At 38.9% G+C, this 21,006-nt stretch overlaps 1 protein-coding gene across 1 annotated transcript; it reads right to left on the bottom strand.

Annotated features, from left to right (window-relative positions):
• Positions 1 to 13,447: 13,447 nt before the first annotated feature.
• LOC148139003 (butyrophilin subfamily 1 member A1-like) lies at positions 13,448 to 15,751 on the bottom strand. The gene is made up of 2 exons (XM_087980820.1): positions 15,703 to 15,751; positions 13,448 to 13,968 (listed from the first exon to the last, which is right to left on the bottom strand). The coding sequence occupies exons 1-2, from the start codon at positions 15,749 to 15,751 to the stop codon at positions 13,448 to 13,450; spliced, it is 570 nt and encodes a 189-aa protein (XP_087836946.1).
• Between the last annotated feature and the right edge of the window lie 5,255 nt (positions 15,752 to 21,006).

Here is a 21,006-nt window from a genome sequence, read left to right as displayed (position 1 = left end):
TTAGCAGGCTGTTAGAATTTGCTGATAGTAGATAAGCTGTTACTGTGAAAAAACTTCCATACTTCAATAGATGTTTCTTGCCTGACTCTTCTCTTGGCAATCTCTCCTACCTGTAAGAAGCTGAGTTTGAATTTACCATTTGCAAAGCGGTGTGATTTTGGGATGTTGTGGGTATTGGAAGGGCTCCTGCGTTAATTTGCGATTTCGGGTTGGTTGGGTTTCCACATAGTTAAGTTCTTCTAAATTCTGTTTTCTTTGTCTGGGTTTCAGCTGTAATGCGAAAACAAATTTAGTTTTCCTAAGCTGAGTGGTTTGACCAGTTGCATCAATCCAGTGACATCTAATTTACATCTGCCTTTAAATTAAGAAAAAGTCAGGGTCTGGCCTACCTTCTTAAACTGTTTGGAGGGGGACTGGCCTGGCGCAACTCAGGAGGATCAATTACACTGCAACTTCCAACTAAAACAACAGTTAATTCCCAAATCATATTTCTGCGCTCTTAGCCGATGTTGGGGGAACCTCCCCAATAACCTTTTTCTTCACATCCGTGGAGCCATCTGTGTATATTCAACGAAATGGCCTTGGAATGAGAATTGGACTTTTGCAAACTGATTGTTAGCCAGGTTCATCACCAGACCAACATCCCAATTGGATTGAACAATCCCAATGGATGCTGCAAATTTTCTTTCAAAGCGTGACTAAAGGTCACCAGTTCATTGACGTACAAGACAAACTTGGGCAAAGCAGAAATCAGTTTGTCTTTGAAATGTGCTGCCGCATTTTGCATCTGAAATAGAGCGCATGTAAATTGTCGAGAGTGTGGTGCTGGAATAGCAAAGCGGGTCAGGCAGCATCTGAGGATCTGGAGAATCGACTTTTGAAACATCAATTCTCCTGCTCCTTGGATGCTGCCTAATCGGCTGTGCATTTCCAGCATCACACTATTAACTGTGGCCTCCAGCATCTGCAGTCCTCACTTTCTCCATGTATTTAAATTGGCCTGGTCCATTCGGTGTCCCAAAAACCAAAACTGTTTTTGGTCCTCGGAGTAAATCTAATTTAAAAATATTGGTTGCCTGTCCAACCTTCTCGAACAAATTTTACAGGCATGAGGTGGGGCATGAAACAGATTTTGCAAATGCATGACTTTGCAATAGTCCACATGTAATCATTGTGTACCATTTTGTTTTGGCACCATTACAATGTGTGAACTTCATGCACTGTAACTCACTTTGATTACATTGTCTTTGAACATGCATTCAATGTATTTTTGAACTTTTGCAAAGTTTAGATGGTTTGGCGAAATGTATGTTGCTTACATGGAATTGCATTTCCTAATTCTATGTCCTATGTAATTAGATTGCTACTTCACAACTTATTTTCAAAAATCTCCCCAAGTGATTGGAATAAATCTTTCAGGTCATCTCGATTTTTCTTTGGAAGGCAATTCAGTAATTTATTCTGATTTTTGAGGACTTCTTTATTATGCAATTTAATTTGGGGATTGTAAAATTCAGAATCATTTTACCTTGGTTATTCACTCAGCTTTGTAACGAATAACAGTCCCCCTTTAGTTTTCATGTGCAATTAATACAACATTTCAGCATATTCTCGTTAAAAAATCGTGAGATTTCGTTTTATTTGGCTTTCTTATCAAATAATTCACTTTATTCAATTTATTTTAGTTTTTATAGTGCCCAATTAAAATTGCTTTCACAAAGCTAAAACTAGAATTTCAGATTTCTTGTCTGCTTACTCTAATATCCCGGGCTGTGTTACCTTTAGGTGTTGCCTAGCCAATTCACCAGCCAGAATTAATCTTTCCCTAAAATTTGTGGTTTCCAAATATGTGGTTTCTGAATTCTAACACACCAATTTCTTTCAGTGGTTCTCTCAATTCATGCTAAGAATAATACATAAATATTTAATTTGGTAAATTTATTTGATGGACCCTTAATTGCAAAAAGTAGAAATGTATTTCTTTTATCACAATCCCCTGTGTAATTCCAATACTTCAACATAGACTTTACATTTTGATGACACCGTTCTGTGCTATTCTGGATTATATGCAATCGGATTGAATCGTGTTTTCCCTAAGCTAACTATGACTTCCGTGAATAATTTTGTTGTGAGATTTGCCCACTAATCAGATTGCATCTCTGCAGATAAACTGTATGTATTTATAAAAAGGGCAAATCTTCCAGAATGCTTTTAGTTATGATGCTCCGTAATGGAATGACCTTTGGACATCTCGTGAACAAAACCAATATGGTTAACAGCGATTGATTTCCTTTTTTTTCGTTTTAGATCGGGGACCTACGTAGTCAATTAAGTCCCTTGCAAAAATGTCCTCTAAATGCGGGAAGGGTTATGAGTTGGTTTTATCAGATCCTGAGGTATTCCAATTATCTGATATGTGTGACATGTATGGCCAAATTAAAACGTATCCTCATGCAGTTCAGGCAAAAAAAGATGTTTTGTGGGTTTTAGCTTGAGTTTTCGTGACTTCCTGTGAACTCATGTGCTGCTCTCATTTGTTTTCTTTAACCAACCGGTAATAAAAGAACCACAGAATCCTTACCGTGTGAAAACAGGTCATTAGGCCCAAAAGGTCCAAAACAATCCTCCAAAGAGTATCCCACACAGACCCATTCTCCTCAGGTATTAGTCCACGTTTCCCATGAGTATTGCGCCTAACGTACACACACCAGATCAATATGGGCAATTAACCATGCCCAATTCACCCAAATTGCACATCTTCGGATTGTGGGAGGAAGCCTGAGCACCCAGATGAAACCTGCACTGACACAAAGAGAATGTGCAAACTCTACACAGACAGTCGTCGGAAGCTGGAATCAAATTCGGTTCCCTGGTGCTGTGAGAAAGCATGGCTAACTACTGAACCACCACACCACCCATGAACATCCTGAACTTCTCATTTCTCATTCCACTGAATACGTGATCATCTCCATTTCCTCAAGAAGACGTCATTTTAAGCAAGTAACATTTTGGGCTACATCCAAACACTTTTTCAGTGTGTGCATTTTGGTACATTTCTTTAAATTTTCACCTTTCTGTTCTCATTCAGTTGTTTTCACTGAACTAAAAATGTCCACTGCATCCTTTATTTGTTTTTGCTTATTTTCTCTCAACCATTTGATCAAATAGAATCGCTGATAAATGAACTTCAACTTCCTTAACTTCTGTTGTTTGATTTTTGCTCTTGCTTCAACCTGTGGCTTTCTGATCTGGTTACCACATAGTCAGAAAAAGTCCCAGGACACAGTTGCTCTATTACTTCTGTTCCCTGGCTTTCTATAGTAGACTTCACATCTATCAGTGATCCAGCTGTATTATCACCAAAGACAGATTGAACTGTTGGAATTAAGAATCTTTCTATAACTCATCCCACGACTTCAAAATTTGACACCGGATTATCCAACCTCACTGTATATAATGGCACATGTTTTCTCACCAAGAATTTCACATTTTACCAAATTCTCTGGCAATAATCCTGACGAATTACATATCTCCTCATCTCTCAGAATCTCAAATTGACTTTTTTCATACTCTGAAAATTCTTAACCTGCTGCTCTTGGAAAAAATGAGTTTAACTTACCCTCACAAATAAATTCTTTAACATGGAGTGACTCTTACTGCTCACTAACCCCTGATGAGTTTGTACATTCTGGTGCAAGTTTTCAGCTTCCACTTTGCTCTCCTTTGTCATTTACGAGGTCACACTCGCTCAACAAGTTTTCCCGTAAACCTCTTCCAAAGTATTTTTTCTTAACCGCCAACCCTGCGAATTCATGTTGTCGAATTTATCTCAGTGAAAACACCTAAGATTTTTAACTTCTTTCCCCCATCACTGGTTTCCCTTTTACCTTGTAGTGAATTGGCTTTACTATCGTCAATTCGATCTCCTTTACCCTTACCACCCGAGAACTTCGTTTTTTCTCCGACCTATTACTGTCCCAGATTGAAATTGACGTCGGAAGCCAAACTTTGATGGATGAACCAACACATAATCCACAGCCTTTTCCGCTGCTAATCCTGCCGTTTTAACTCTCTTATCTTCCAAACTAATCCTTTCTACCCAAGGAAGTGGAGTTTTGAACTCCAAAATAATTGTCTAAGAGCGTTGCATGTTTGACTTATTTTGAATGCCATCATCTACCTATCAAAGTTACTTTGCTGAACCGCTCAAACTTAATGTGCATTTGAACACTTTGTTGGCATCTAGTAACACCTCTGCACTAAAGGTGATATTTTTCGTCTCATTATACTCTCGAGATATCTCCTCTGATATTGATGCAAAGACCTTACTAGCTCAACCTGCCAATATTATTTGGATCAACAATATTCACATTGGCCATTTCATTTGTTTAGCCACTTTCTCGAATGCAAGCCAAAAGGCAACTCTTGGACACATTTCAACAGATGGTCACTGGTCCTTCAGCTACGATGGATTTGCTCATCATTAGTACCCTTTAGTGTGGTGGGCGGTGGTCGCCTTTGTTATTTGGAACTGAGAACACCATCGTAAACTATTCAGAGGATAGCCTAGGCCCTAACATTTTCTCACTTTAAAGGTAAATATAAAGCGCTGCATTCCAGTTGATATTCAATTAGGCAAACTACCGGATTTAAATCAAAACACACTTTATTCTACCATGAAAGCTAAAATATAATAAAATAATTAAGGAATTAGTATGACATGACTTTATTGTAAAATGTAACAGAAGAATATATAATATAATTATTATTAATTAAGCATGCCAACGAAGTAACACTCCACAAACACACCCTTGGCAAAAGGCAAACTCAGAAAACTCCAGAGAGAGAATCCCAGTTTTCAACTATAGCAAAAAAGACATGTGACAGTTTGTTTTTACAACGCTAGCAGCTACTGCTGAAAGCTTACTGAAAATATTGATTCTGTGAGCGTTTGACCACACCCACTCAAGCTGCTTCTATTGTTCCAACTTAAAAAAGAACCCAAGACCCTCCAACTGTTTGCTTTATTCGCTTTCCGACTGGACTTCACTTGAAACCTCTTAAAAACATATAGCTGTGTAAAGCCAAACAATCGTAATAGTGGGTGAAATAGCAATCAGTAAAATTAAAATAAAATCACATAGCCCTCATTATAAAGAGACAATGTTATTTTCCTTTATTTTAACTTAGTTTTGAATATTCTTTTCATTTGTTTCAATAAGCCACACTCTCGTGTAATCTTGATTAGATAGCAATGTCTTTCTCTATTCACACACACAAAATCAATTATCATACACGTCCCACATTGCTCTTTGAAATGTTAAACTGTTTGTTCATCCAATTGTATCAACATTCATACAGTAAGATTCTATTTCTGATTCCTATTATCTCTGAATGAAATGATGGTGAACAATCTTCTTGTAATCGCTGCAGTCAATGGGGTGTTGTTGAATTAGCGTTACTCTCTGGATTGTGATCCAGCATTTTAATTTGCAATTCACATTGGTCTGTCCCTCAGAGGAGGAAGTGCTTGTGGGAGTAATCACATGCATTACCGGCACTAGCTCTTCTGAAAAATCGAAATCATTTTTCAGAAAGTGCAGTCGACAAATGTCGGTGAGTTCCTACTGTGCTATTGTTAAGGGATCGACTGGTTAACGTTCTTGATAGAATGGCATGTGGCTGGATGTCTTGACCAGTATTGCGTCGATCTTTTTGAATATAACAGAAGTGTAGACAAATGTCAAAACCATCTATGTGCGCCTTGAAATGGTAATGTGGACAGCCTTCAAACTATTTGAACACAATCTATTTTTTACGGTACAATTATTAACCTTAAATATATTCATGATGCCACAGTACGTGCATGGTGCAGCTTTATTTATGTTCAGTGGTAATTTGAATGAAAGTAAAAATTGGAGATTCAGCGATTGCAACATCAGCACAGTTGTTTGATTTGCTGCTTTACTTTATCCAGTTCTAGGATGACAGCGTTACTGGCTAGGCCAGCTATATTTCCGATCACTACTTTGTCAGTGGACAGTTAAGAGTCAAAACATGATGCTGGATTTTCGAGTCACATGGAGGCCAGCCCTGGCAAGGATGGCAGATGTTTTCCATCACAGAAAGTAGTGAACAAGATGGTGTTTTTCCCTACCAACAGTTTCATCATTAATCAGAATCTGAATTCCAGACTTGCATTCCAACCAATTTCTATGATCTTCCCTGGTACGATTTGAAGGCAAATCCATAAACCATTACCTGGATCGAATTATGAGCCAGTGACAACATTACTTGGCAAGCCCCTCCGTCCATTTGAGATTGTTATTCCATGGCACCCAATGAGGCAAATGTTGTTTGGCATCTGTATGTCCAATTCTGGGTGTTGCCCAAATTTTATGCATGTCTGATGGTTTGCACTGGTGGTGAAAACTGTGCAGTTACCATTGAGTGTGACAATTATTTACGTTAGGAGATATGGAACTGATGAGACAGATGAAAACAAATCGGGTGTAGGAGACAAAGCAGACATTCGTTTCAAACTCCGCTTCACTCTGCTTTTCCAAATGATTATTTCATCCACCTTGAAAGAAGTGAAATTGCTGGGCTGCTGAATCGGGTTCATTATTTGAGTCTGTCATGAACTTGCATGTAGATAGCAGAATAATGTCACCGACTGTCACGTTTGCCTCCCAAAGTATATTTCCACAGTTCAGCGCATGCTGAAACTTCTTCTTTGCCTTGGATGCTCCAGATCTCATGATCCCAATGCTTTAATCTCTGGCCTCCATCATTGTTTTCTTTACTGGTGAGGTAATACATGTGAGGTCTCTCTACATATTTCTCATCATTATTCCTCTTCCCCTCCACACCATATTTGTCCTCAGCCAGCTGCATTGTTTGCAAGTCAAGTCTCGTCTTCATGATAACGTTATCAAGGTTTACAGGTCATTCCAAAAATGTAGTTTTCCCAACTCTGCAAGAACAGCCTGTCTAGCATCATAAATTTGAAGAAGTCCAATCAGGTGAAATTCTTCTAATTTATGCATTACATTAAGTTCGGAATAGAAATGCCGTATTATCATCACAGTATTCAAAAAAAACTCTATAGGAACCATGGAATGATATGCATAATGTCGAGGTTATTTTTCAATCAGTAAACGCTGACTCTCAGGTATCCACTGATCCAGAAACATGCAGGAACACCACATAATATGCACCTGAATGATCTCCACAGATGATTACCCTATTGGATCCATTGCCAACTGTCATTATAAAGAGACTTTGACTTCCAGGAGCATTCACCACGCTACATTAAATTACTTCAAGCTTTCACATACCGACCAGATTGCAAATTTACTGAAGAAAATGGAAATAATTGCTGCATTCTCAGATCTTCTCAGTCAGCTGCACAGATCCACATAGACATCATTATCATCTCGCCCTGATGCATCCTACTTTCTCTGTTCTCTGTGGACAGCCTTACGGTCAGTGCTTCCTTTCCAACTTCATCCGTGGTGCCCAACAATAAACAATGCCCTACTCGCCGACAACATTCCAGCACTTAGTTATGTCATCAACCTAGTGTCAATGCTTCATCAATGCATAGTGACATCCACCACTCTGTGTTTCTTCCAAATGCACGCGACCTTCACACTGATGCCAGTGTCAATAGGTTGCAGTTGCTGTTGGAATATAGATGACTGGAACACTGGGTGTTTTGGAGGACTGAGGTCAGGTGTGAGCATTTTTTCCCCGAGAGTGACAATGCATGACTCTAGTGATTAGGCTTGATGGAAGGCTTTTTAAAATCTGCAGGAAATTATAAGAAAGAAACGAGAGAAAGTTTCCTGACAATCGCTGACATCAGACCATTTGCACGATTTTTGGACTTGGCAGAAAAAAGGAAGCCATCGTGTTGCCAATCACCCACTTACATTCCCGAAACTGCATTGTGGAAGTAACTTATTGATGCATTGATTGGCGAATGCCTCTCCACAAAGAGCTTATTTTGTGTCACTCCTTCTTCCCCAAATACAATAGATGTTAAATCAGACATGAAAAGGATATATTGGACCATAAGAGAACCTCAGAGAATTCAGTAGCTTTTTCCTTGGTATCTATTCTTACCAAGCGATCTCTATTTCACATACCATACAGGACTTGCTATCAGGCACTCTAATTTCAAATCTGGACATCAATTACATTTCAGATCGAATTCTGGCCATTTTATGTGAAACGCTTAAAACTTGGTATTGAGTTACTAGAAACACTTTTCTGCCCCGCCAAATTCATGATTAGATAATAACAGGAGGAGCTTGGCTAAGTTTCTCTGCTTTTAGCAGTTTTTGGGCTGAGTAACTATTTGGAAACAAAGATATTTCAATTCCGAATGCCCGAGTTTTCCGGCTTCTGCAGCAGAACAGTTTCACAAGGGCGACATTTTACCAAAGAGAAAAGCCGACAGCAGACTCAGGCTGGAAAATTGGAGGAGACTTCCGAGATTTAAAAAAAAAGATCATGAACTGAGCGTAATGTCGATCTTGCAACTGCTCCTGAGCTGCAATCTTTCTTGTAGATTTCTGTTGATTTTTATATGTCAGAAACATTTTTAAAATCAGTTATGGAACTTTAATTGTAAAAGACATTCGTATAGAAAACGTTTAGAGGGATGCGGGCCACACGCTGGGAGGTAGTTCTAATTTAGTTTGGCATGATCTGGTTGGAGAAAAGGTCTCTAAACATACTGTAGAACTCTACGACTCTACCTCTGAAATGTAAATTCGAAGGTAGTCAAATTATTTCCGGGAATTCTTTATACTTTCCTGGTAATGTAGTAGACAGTGTTTACCTTCCGCTCTATTTGAAACTGAACACAAGGGTCTTATTATATCTTTAACTTAGATTTTGTTTTGAATTCTCTTAGCTTTCATTCCACAGTTGCTGAGTTGAGTGCAAATGGTTACCTTTATGTCATTACTCGGAATAATTCCAGATGCCAATTGAGCAATACGCTAAAATGTTCTTTTATTCAAATCTCGTAGCTAATCCATGATACGAACAGAAAATTGAATTTTTAAAACTTTTTCTCACTTCATTGCACATTTCTTATGTTCATCCGGCCTATTACTATAGTGAGGCTGTCCAGACGCCATAATCTGTTGACTGAGTGGTGAATATGAGGTACCAATGTCCCAAATTCCAACTGTAAATGTCATCTCTAAATTTACGGAAAATTAGCTCTGAGCATGCTATGCACATTTTCTGACTCATTTATGTTCCATGCGTCTTCAAGCAAACAAACTACTTGGCATCATACTACACTTCCCTTCTCAGTTCCCAAAATTCTTCCCTCATCTTGATTCATTCATATATATTCACTCATTTCAATACACCGATTACTTCACATCAACTTGCACCTCCTTCATTCATAGTACCTTTTCCATATAAAAGATCGCCAAGCACCCTAAGTATGTTTGGAATGTTATTAATCACGTCTGTATTAATTCAAGTTTTTGTCTGATTATGAACTGCATGTCCATTCTCTGTCAACGCAAGTTTTATTGCATTTTTCATCATAAAAAAGCTGTCCTTTAGCTTCACCAGTCTTGCTCGATTTATTTGCTTATTGTCTGGCTGATAGAGCTGGTAGCTCAATTGTCTGTAATCTGTGTGATATTGACTGCCCGAGGTGTTTCAATATATTATTTTAAAAGTATATGATATTCATATTTACCTACTGCGCTGTCACCTTCGATTGTTGGAACAATACAACATTTAAGAAAAAAACCTCTTTCCACGCTTTTTTCTCCGCACTTCACTACCTCTACTTAGGATACATGTTTTTTGCTGAAATCTAAATTACACTAAAATATTACCAAAGTGTTGCAAGAGTATCTACTTTTTTTTAATGAATAGTGATCAACTCTTGCACCACAATAATTAAGAGACTTGGTTGGTAATCCTGTCATTTTGGGTCAACGCAGTCCTCCTATAAATCCAGAATGACTTTCGCTTAGATGCAGTATTCATCAGAAACATTTCGTGTTTAATCATGTTTACGAGCACATAACAAATTGTCTTCAGGAACCAAAAGCAATCATTGAATCACTGTCTTCATAAGGCAGCTTCTTTCAGCCCTCAAATCACTTGCTCTCTTTTCACTATTATTATCTTTCAAACATTGAATCTCATCTCTCTGTCTATTTCTGACCCCCCTGTCTGCAGTCAATCATCCGCTTCTTGATTTTACACTGTATTAATGCACTCTGCCATCTATATACTGCTTTCTGTTCTGGACCAAATCGTCTGGTTCCATGCTATATGACACTAAGACTCAATGACTCTCTCTTTATAGCTTTTGGACGGCTTAGGCAGGATTTTTGATCATTTCGTTCGTTCAATCCATCACCCACCCTCATCGACTCATAACCTTCAGCACATATCTGTATTGATTATAAATAAAGATAACGTTCCAAAGAGTACTGCCTTGAGTAAACATGAAAACTCTTCCTCAATATTCTTTTCCGTTCCTTGGAATTTGTCCATGTTTCTCAAAGGCAAATTTAAACTGGAAGGTACTGCTGAGATGTTGGTTTCAAATTTAATGATCCAGAGACCAATCAACAAAGTAAAATTTGCTTGTTTTTGAATTTTGAACCAGTGTCATTTTGACTTAGATGTATCCCGCTTCAGAATGAGGAACATCAAAAATAATCCAACTGTGCTAACACTCAGTTTAACGTTGTTCATTCACTCACATTTTCCAGAAAATCCAGAGTAACATAACAGATTTATTTGACATTGCAATAGAAAATCATTCAAGATTGCAAAATTAAGTTGTACAATCACTCCTTACATGCCTCTGAATAAAACAATTCTTCCTGGAACGACGTGATCTGCATCCCTTGTCTAATACGTTCCATTTCCATCTCTTGGTATTTACTGACTTGTTGAATGTATGCCTTCCTACTGGTATCTTGATCACAAAATAATCTTGCATTCTTTAATTAAAACGCAACTTTGTGGAAAAGAGTAAGAGTACAATTTCTTCAATGTAACCTTGTTGGTAATGTTGTCGATTTATTCCTTTAAACGTTCCACTGCAATTGCTGAACATTTTGATTCCTAAATAATGAACGATTTGATGTGTCCATAGTCTTTCTCAGAACTCGTCAATGACTTGCATTTTTTTCATACATTTCAGCATGTAATTTCAAAATGCTGGCCTTTCCAGTAATAAATATTAAAAATTACATTAAAACATAATCGATTTTAAATGAAGAGACAGATTTCAACAAAACTTGAAGTTATGAATTATTATTCAGAATAAGCTATGGATTGCCAATCTCAAAATTTTTTTTCCACTGAAAATGATTTCTAAGTACGTTGGAATTATGTTATTGTTAATCTTTTAGACGCAAATTGAGACGAGGGACACATGGGACCACGAAGGTGAAGGACAGTCTTGGGGTTGGTGGGGAAGCTTTGCTGTAAAATTTAATTGGAGAAATTTAATTACAGGTTTTCTATTGAGATATCAAATAAATTGTATTCCTTTCTGTCAAACAGATCTTTTTAATCAAATTGTGAAACAGAGCCAAGGAAATCGCAGAAAATCTTTTCTTCATAAGGATTGTAAGAACGAGTATGTCATTCTAGAATGAAGAAATGCAGTACCAAACAATTCAATGCAAATCGACAATTGTGAAAATTATGTTATTTTGCCTGGATTTGAGTAAGTGGCAACTGTCACTCTCAATTTTGGACAAGGAAAACAGGATATGATATGAGCAGGATAGTACTACCTCTGCATTTCCTCCTCGATTTTCTTTTACTGTCATATCAGTTTTGACATTCAAGTGAAATCCTGAGTAGCTTCCAATCGTCTAAATATTCCACTTTAGTGTATAACGTAAAGGTAGAGAGTACTTCATCACCAGCCTTTGGCTTCTGCAGCAGGCGTACCATTGATTGACATATCCTATTTACTGAATACAGATACACATTTTCACTGATAACCTTTGGTGTCAATTAATGATTGTTGTACACGTGTTTTACTGGGTAAAATGAACATTTAAATTGAATTTCAAGTGTGACCATCATTCATCCTTGCATTACAAGTAACGACAAGTCATTGATTTGTGTTATTTTATAATTTAATTTCTAATATTTTCATTTTACATAGCAGCTGATTATGGAAGCATTTCAATTACCATGAAATTCTTTGTATTACTGATTATAATAAAGTCAACAATAAAATGCAAACTTCTTTGATCGCACGTAGATTAAATTTTGAACACAATTTCTATCTTGAACACATATGTGATGATTATTCATGCCCTTTGTGAAGTGTTTTGGAGAAGTTAAAGGAAAGAGAAGCTCCAAATTATGCAAGATGTGGTGATAGAACTATCTCAGAAGGCTGAACTGGCTGGAAATGTTGTGGTTTCTCCTGCTGAGAAATCGAAGACCTGTGCTTAACTGGAGGAAGTCTTCAAAGTTTGTAACAATTTTTAAAATCTTTCAGCTATTTTCTTTTTCCATGGGATGTGGTGCTTGATGTCAAGTTAGAATTTATTGCCCCCCCCCCCCTTCCCCCCCATTTGCATAATTATGTGAAACAGATAATTGTATTATGGGAAAACTTACCAACCACTGGTTGTAACGCAACACAAGTTAAGACTATAATAAAGGCAAAAGCATTTCTAACCTCAGCAGTACTTGAATTAGTCTAAGTCCACAAAAATTAGTTAACATTGGGAGACCTCAGCACAGCTTGATTCGGCTGGCTGCACGCAAATTCTGGGCTACTGACTAAGACCAAAGAAAACATTTTGCAAAATCGCCTGCGCCCCCAACAAGGACAAGAGTATGAGATGACGTAGGTGATACAAGATTTTAGGTATGTCTTCAGTGGTCGACAATGATTTAAGTCAAATCAATTAGTGTCCTCATTAAGACGTCTGTGCTAAACATGACATTTCATTGTTATTAATTATTTAATTTAAATTCCACCTGTGATACTTGAGGGAAGCATACATATTGATCATCTGAAGTTTTGTTCATGATGACTAATCATATGTTTGGATATTGATATTAGTCCATCTTCATGTTCTCGTTATTAATACATGGTTTAGTTGAGAATGAAAAATAAAACGCATATGAAAAAGAGAAGAGGCTGTTCTTGAAAATTTGTCGACTGTCTCTCAACACAGATAACTATTAGTAATGAGGAATTTATCTGAAAGTGCTAGTAATCGAGGTGAACAGCATTGGTGCATTGTAAGTGTAGCGAACGGTAAACAAAGAAGTTATAAGTCCAGCGGGAACAATGTTCTGGAAAAAAAAAATCTGTGCAAGGTCTTCTGCTCTGAAGCACTAGCTTCAAAGGAAGATGATCGAAAGACCGTCTTACTTCTGTTGCCCTGAGCTCCATGTCTACAAGCTAAACAATGGAGATCGAGCCATCAGGGCGAGAGCTGGCCCAGAGCTGGAACACAGGAAAAATATTGCCTGTGAACTGGGCTTTAAAAGTGTGCAGCAGCGCCTCACTTTCTGGGTTGTAGAAAGATACCCTACCTGCATCGTAGTCTACATAGACTCCTATCTTGGCGAGGGGGACTAGCAGCATTGAAATGCCCATTGACCTCAATTTTTCCATGCCATCCTTGAAATTCCAAAGCAACACTGCCCAGTAACCGTCCTTCTCTGAGGTTCTATGAAACCTGGTGATGGGCACAATTTTCTGAGACACCCCAACCGTCCAAGCTGTCCCTTCATTAATCAACACCTCCCAGTAATGCTTTCCAGGTGGAACCCCGTCCTTCGCCCAAATGGTCCAACTGTCTATTTTCTTGAGCATCATTTCTGGTGTCACTGGAGATTTCTCATTCCAAGTTGTACTTTTATTGTCCTTAGAAATAGTGAATCTTGGATCAGCTCTCTCAATATCCAGGAAAAGCGGGACTGCAAAACACAATCACAAGTTACTGGGAGAAATTTAACATTGTTATTCACTAAATTACGAAGAGCTCAGGACAAAGAAAACTTTAATTGCTGGGAAGAATAAATATCAAGCAGAACGTGTCTGCTTTCTCTCCATTCCATGTTTCATCCATTCTTTTTAGTTTTGGAAGTGGTTGAGAAGATTTTGCCAAAGTTATAGCAAAGCGACTTCGGTAAAAAGAAAAAAACCTGAGTCAGCCTGATCTTAGCTGAGAGAACTTCTAGGCACTTGTTTCTTTTCACTGAGAACGCTGCAATTGAATTCCAAGGACACTATGTGCATTTCTGTGGTGCATCCTGTCGAACACCACATGTCACATTGCTGAACTAAGGAATTAATTTTGAAATGGGTGAATTGAGTGATCGGAAATGTATCTGTTCTGTCCTAGATAATGTTAACATTCTCACATAATTTATTTGCACCTTGCATTAACTGGGATTCAGGATGTCATTTTCTCATCACAGAAGTGCACATGTCTTGGCTGTTTCTCTGGCATAACCATGTACATGTCTCTGTATATGGCTTGTCCAGGTCAATTTCTAGTCGATGGAGTCCACAGCTTTTTGGAACATCTATATTTTATCCTCCCGTGCTCCTTTACACTTGTAGGAAGTATTTTTATTTGGCATGTTTCAATGTCCATTCATTTAACATCTGTTGTAATGATTACTTCCACAATCGCACCTTTCCCCATTGAAATGGTTTCCCTTAAATTATATTTGTAGTGAGTCACTAATAATGTACGACTAGCAGCCTAAGTTTTGACTTTACTGATAAATCATAGATTCCTAAATATGATTATGTGACTGAAGGTCGGGGATGCAGTGAATTATATCTTACCTTTGTGTTTACTTGCGTCATTCCAATCTAAAGAGTTGAGTTTGTTTGATAAGGTTATCAGGAGTGCAGAATCAGCGGACTTATTTGTTGTACATATCCCAGAGTTAAGATGAAATCTCATTAATCCAACGTTCCAATATTTAACCTGTGAGACTAAATCTTAATGGGTTCGACTGAGAGTTGGTCAAACTTGTCTTCGAAGACATTGCTCAATGTGAATAGTGAAGAAACACCACCTTCCTGTAAATCCATGAGCCAAAACCAAGTGTTCCACTTGTACCGTGGATGCCTAGGTATCTATTCAGTCTCTTTGTACATTATTCTTGATGAATATCGGACTGATACACGTTATCTGACCTAGCAAATTTAGTTATCAGACTTTTCAGTTTAGAAAAAAGTCCCACCTCACCGAAGAGATGATTAGATGAAAATTAAAGCTACCTCGAATCATCGTCCAGCTACTCAGAGGACAGATAAAACTCAATACCGACGTGTCAGAGGCCACGCAGTTCGTTCGCCTATCCATGTCTTTTGTTTCTGTTCCTTCAGGTTTCCAAAAACGATCTCAAGAAACGTTGTCATTCGAAACACTCTTCACATTCCAAGGGTAAAACACAAAACAGACAGTATTGGAGAAATCGAGTCTTGATGAAGGCCCACTCGTTTCAAAAGTTGAACTATGAACAGACACAGCCAGACCTGCTGCACTTCTTCAACACATTGTGACTTTGTTGTTTCAGGTATCTAGCATCCACAGGTATTTGTTTTCTTTTTTGTGTTTATAACAAAAAGCTTTTGTTCAATGACTGAAAACTGATTTCTTACTTCCGTGTTGATACCAAGAGTACACTCACCTGAATCTTTTTTTGGTGAATCTATATTGGACAGAAGAGTGACAGTCATCCTTGGGTACAAATTCATTATGGAATAGAATCCCTAAACTGTGGAAGACCCTTCAGCTCAGCATGTCAATACTGAACCTCCGAAGAGTAACCCACCCTGACCCATTACCCTACCCTATTATTCTTCATTTACTGCGAACTAATGTCCATAACCTACACATCCCAGAGCACTATGGGCAATTTAGTATTTAAAATTCTCCTAAGCTGCATATCTTTGTATTGTGGGAGGGCATCGGAGCTCCCAAAGGAAACCCACGGAAACAAAAGGAGAATGTGCAAAGTCCACAGATTTGGTCAAATCACACTCAGGTCACTGGTGCTATGAGGCCGCAGTGCGATCCACTTTGCTATTCGTGTTTTCCAAGATTTTATAGTGGTGTATAAAATCATGAGAAGCTTGGAGAGGGTAAATATACAAGAACTTTTACCTGGTGTAGGGATGTCCAAGCATGCAGGTACAGCAGGCAGTGAAGAAAGCTAATAGCATGCTGGCCTTCATAACAAGAGGAATTAAATATAGAATCAAAGAGGTTGTACTGAAGCTATACAGGGCCCTGGTGAGACCGCATCTGGAATATTGTGTGCAGTTTTGGTCTCCAAATTTGAGGAAAGGCATTCTGGCTATTGAGGGAGTGCAGCGTAGGTTGACGAGGTCAATTCCCGGAATGGTGGAACTATCTTATGTTGAAAGATTGGAGCGACTGGGCTTGTATACCCTTGAGTTTAGAAGGCTGAGAGGGGATCTAATTGAGATGTATAAGATTATTAAAGGATTGGACACTCTGGAGGCAGGAAGCATGTTTCCCTGAATTGGTGAGTGCCGAACCAGAGGACACAGTTTAAAAATAAGGGGTAGGCCATTTAGAACAGAGTTGAGGAGAAACTTCATCACTCAGAGAGTGGTGGGTGCGTGGAATGCTCTGCCACAGAAGGTTGTGGAGGCTACGTTTCTGGATACTTTAAAGAAAGATTTGGATAGAGCTCTTAAGGATAGTGGAATCAAGAGGTATGGGGGTAAGGCAGGAACAGGATACTAATTGAGGATGATCAGTCATGATCATAATGAATGGGGGCGCTGGCTTAAAGGGCAGAATGGCCTACTCCTGCACCTATTGTCTATTGTCTATTGTCCAGAACTAGAGGACAACGATTTTGTTTGAGAGAGGAAAAATGTAGAAGGGACCTAAAGGGCAAGTTTTTTCATGCAGAAGGATTTGTGTTATGGAATATGCTGCTGGAGGAAGTGGTGGAGTTTGGCACAATTACATTTAAAAACAATCTGTATTGATATATGAATTTGAAGGATTTGGAAGGACATGGATCAAGTGCTGGCAAATGGGATTAGATGAGATTAGGATATCCGGTCGGCACGTATGAGTTGAACTGAAGAGACTGTTTCTGTGCTGTACATATCTATGACTGTATGACTTCAACCGGAACACAATCAATAAAGATATTGAACAGGAACCCATGTACAACCACTCGGATTCAGAACGAGATGTACAGATAACTGAGACACATGAAGACCAGGCTGGACAGACCACCAATGCTTCACTGGAGCGACACCAAAAATGTCACCGAGCGAGTTGATGAAACATTTGCAGAAAAACACATAATTTCAGTGAACGAATCTGCGATCTTAATGTGAATTAAAAAACAAATGTCTGTTCATTTGGAATTGCGAAAGCTGGTTGACTTAAAGTGGATCTGAATAAGAAGAAGACATGAGAATATTTAGATATCTTTCTAGGAAGAAGAGTGGATTATTAGAGTAAATTGTAAACAATGAAGAATCAAAGGCAGTAAAAAGATGGAATACATGTGTCTCCTCTTGACCATATTTTCAGGTAACAGTTGCATTCCCACATAATTATTGATTCATTCTGTAGCTGTAAACATTGAAGATAACTGTATACTGAGAATTTATGAACTACTTTCCAGCTTTCTTCGATGGACTTTAAAGGTAGCAATATTAAGCACCCCAATACATGACCATTTTTATTTCGAGTGTAACCACTGTCTTATGAAAGAATAGCTGGGAGAAGTGAGGTTCAACCTATTCAGTGAATAAAGCAGAAGAAATTTATTCCCGTTGATGGACGTTTGGGGCCGAAACTTTTTCTTTACAAATGATTAACCAAGGACCAGAATGTATTGTCTTTTCCTTCTGGTACTGCCAGAAAATACAGTTTGATATTAGGACGATTATATTGCTGGGATTGCCATTTTCTATTCCAAATAGGAATTTGACAGGTTGTTAACTGGAGCAACATCCAGTTAAGATGGAGGCACGTTGGCTCATCAGTTCACACTGCTATCTCAATGCATCAGGAACCCGCATTTCATTCTAACCTCGGACAACGTTGTGAAGTTTTCACATTCTTCTCATGTCTGGCTGAGTTTCCTCTGGGTGCTGCGATTTCCAACTATAATCAAAAGATGTGTAATTTAAGTGGGCAGGTCATGCTAAATTTCCCTGTGATGGACAGGAATGGGGTGATTTTGGCACGTTAGTCAGGGGAAATATGGGATATGTTCTGGGTGGGATGCTCTTCGGTGGATCGGTGAAGAACGTTTGGGCCAATTGGCCTGCTTCCTCATTGTAGAGATTCTATTATATTAGAGCACTGTTGCTGCTAATAGGAAGTGAGATAGAATTCGTAACTGAATGCCAGGCTTTGCATCAGACAAGAGAGAAAAAGAATTAAAACCAAATCGATAAACAATGCAACAAAATGTTTTATCCATGTATTTATGTATATAGTTCTCGTGTGCTTTGTGATTGTCACTGGCAGTTCAATATTTGTTTCGAAATAAAAACTGAAAGAACTGTGGATGCTGCAACTCAGAGACAAAAATAGAAACAGGCAGCACCTACATAGAGAAATCAGAGTTAACGTTTTGGACCCAGGGACACTTCGTCAGAACTGCTGAGGTTTTTCAGGAGTTTCTATTTTTGTCTCAGATTCAGGGTATCTGCAGTTCGTTCCATTTTTATTTAGATTAGATTACATTACAGTATGGGAACAGGCCCTTCGGCCCAACAAGTCCACACCGACCTGCCGAAGCACAACCCAACCATACCCCTACATTTACGCCTTACCTAACACTATGGGCAATTTAGCATGGCCAATTCACCTGACCTGCACATCTTTGGACTGTGGGAGGAAACCGGAGCACCCGGAGGAAACCTACGCATACACGGGGAGAACGTGCAAACTCCACACAGTCAGTCGCCTGAGGTGGGAACTGAACCCGAGTCTCCGGCGCTGTGAGTCAGCAGTGCTAACCACTGTGCCACCATGCCGCCCATTTAGGAACAAAGTTGGCCAGCTAATGATGCCCAAATTGCATGAGGGAATAATATATACAAAAAACATAAGATATTCGTGAAATACGTAAGAACATCACGACCTGCAATTTTCCATCCAAGTTACTCACCATACTGATTGGAAATGCATTGTCTTCCCTTCCTGTCCCTGGGCGAAATACTTGCAATTCCATATTCAAAACCATAGTGGCTCAATTTAAAACAGCTGATTTGCAGTGGCTCAAGAAGGCAGCTCACCATGACTTTCCCAAGAGAAAAGGGAGCAAGCACTGCGACAAAAGTAGAAATTGCCAGAAAAGCTCATCAGATCTGGCTGCATATCTGAAGAGAAATCAGAGTTAGGGTTTCAGATTGAGTGACATTTCCTCAAAACTATTGACATATTCCAGTATTTTGCATTTTTGTCCCAGCATTTGCTCCCCTTTTCCCTTGGTAAGCTTTTTCGTGAACTACCTTCCTGAGCCATTTCAGTACATGTGTTTTAAGTAGATTCATACTGCTTTTGAGGATGGAATTGCAAGTATTTCACTCAGCAACAGTGAAGGAAAGACAATGCATTTCCAATCAGGTTGGTGAGTAACTTGTATGATTAATTGCAGGTAGTGGTGATCCTACATATCTCCTATCTTTATCCTTCGAGATGGAAGCATTTGCATGTATGGAAGATGCTGTCTCAGAATTTTTGGTCAATTTCTGTCCATAGTACGCATTGCTGCTATCGAGCATTGGGCGGATCAGGAGTTTGTGCTGTTGGTATGATGCCAATCAAGCAGGTTGCTTCGCTACACTCATCCAGGCCAGCCCAAAGCATTCCTGACATATAAATTGAAGAGGTGGGCAGGTTTTGGTGATTCAAGACTTGCATTATTGGCTCCAATATTCCTAGCGTTTTACCTGTTCTTGTAGCTACAGTATTTATATGACGAGTCCAGCTGAGTGTTTGATCTATGTTAATCCTCATTACGTCAATTAATTCAGCATTGAATGTTGGTAACAAGATTGAATGCCAGACATCAGTACTTCGATTGTCTCTTGCTGGAGATAATCATTGCCTGGCATTTGTGTGGCACAAATTCAACCTCGATAGGGTTCAGGTCATTTTGCATTTGAAAATACGTTGCTTCTTTGTCGAAGGCATTGTTAATGCTGCCGAATATAGTGCAATATTCGGCGAATATCTCAATTTCTGATATTAGCATGCTCGGAAAGTCATTTTTTATAGTAGAGGAATGTGGTCAGAAATAGAAAGTTATCCTGAGGAACTTCAGCAGATGTTTGATGGAGCTGTCATGACCATCCTTAGAAGACCACAGCCATCATTCCATCTTGCGAGGTAAGATTCCACTAGTCGAATGTGTCCCTCTGCTTCCCATTAATTTCGGTTTTGATAGGGCTTCTTAATACCATGCTTGGTCAAGTATATCTTGATATAAGGGCTGGCACTCTCTCATCTGTCTTGTGGCATTGAGTTCTTTGTTCATTTTTTACCGAAGGTTATAATAAATTCAGAAACAGCGTGGCACATTTTTCAGAAAAAAAAAATGCGACCATTGGAGAAGGTCAGGTGCTACTCGGTAGCTCTGATGATGACAGTTTCCACCAATTTACTGATGCTCAAATGCAGACTGACGAAGCAGTAATTGAACGTGTTGGATTTATCATGAAATTTGTCATGTGCAGGGCATAACTGCGCAAAGTTTCATTTAATCATATGTGCCAGTGTTGTAATCGTGCTGAAACAGCGTGGCCAGGGGCACGAATGTTGCAGAACACAAATGTTTAGTACTTTTGTCAGCATGTTGTCAGCCGATACACTTCTCAGGATACAGTGCATCAACACTTTTCTTGAAAATACGTGGGGTCAATGGAATTGGCGAAAGACTGGCACCTGTGCTGCTGGGCATTACGAGTGAGGTCGAGAGAGA

The sequence above is a fragment of the Chiloscyllium plagiosum genome, unplaced genomic scaffold (assembly GCF_037043375.1).
Source record: "Chiloscyllium plagiosum isolate Xiang-an unplaced genomic scaffold, Cpla_swu_hap1 HiC_scaffold_38, whole genome shotgun sequence".
In the NCBI taxonomy this organism is placed as follows: Eukaryota; Metazoa; Chordata; class Chondrichthyes; order Orectolobiformes; family Hemiscylliidae; genus Chiloscyllium; species Chiloscyllium plagiosum.
The sequence above is the reverse complement of the archived record's forward strand: the minus strand, read 5'-3'. Positions and strand labels throughout refer to the sequence as shown.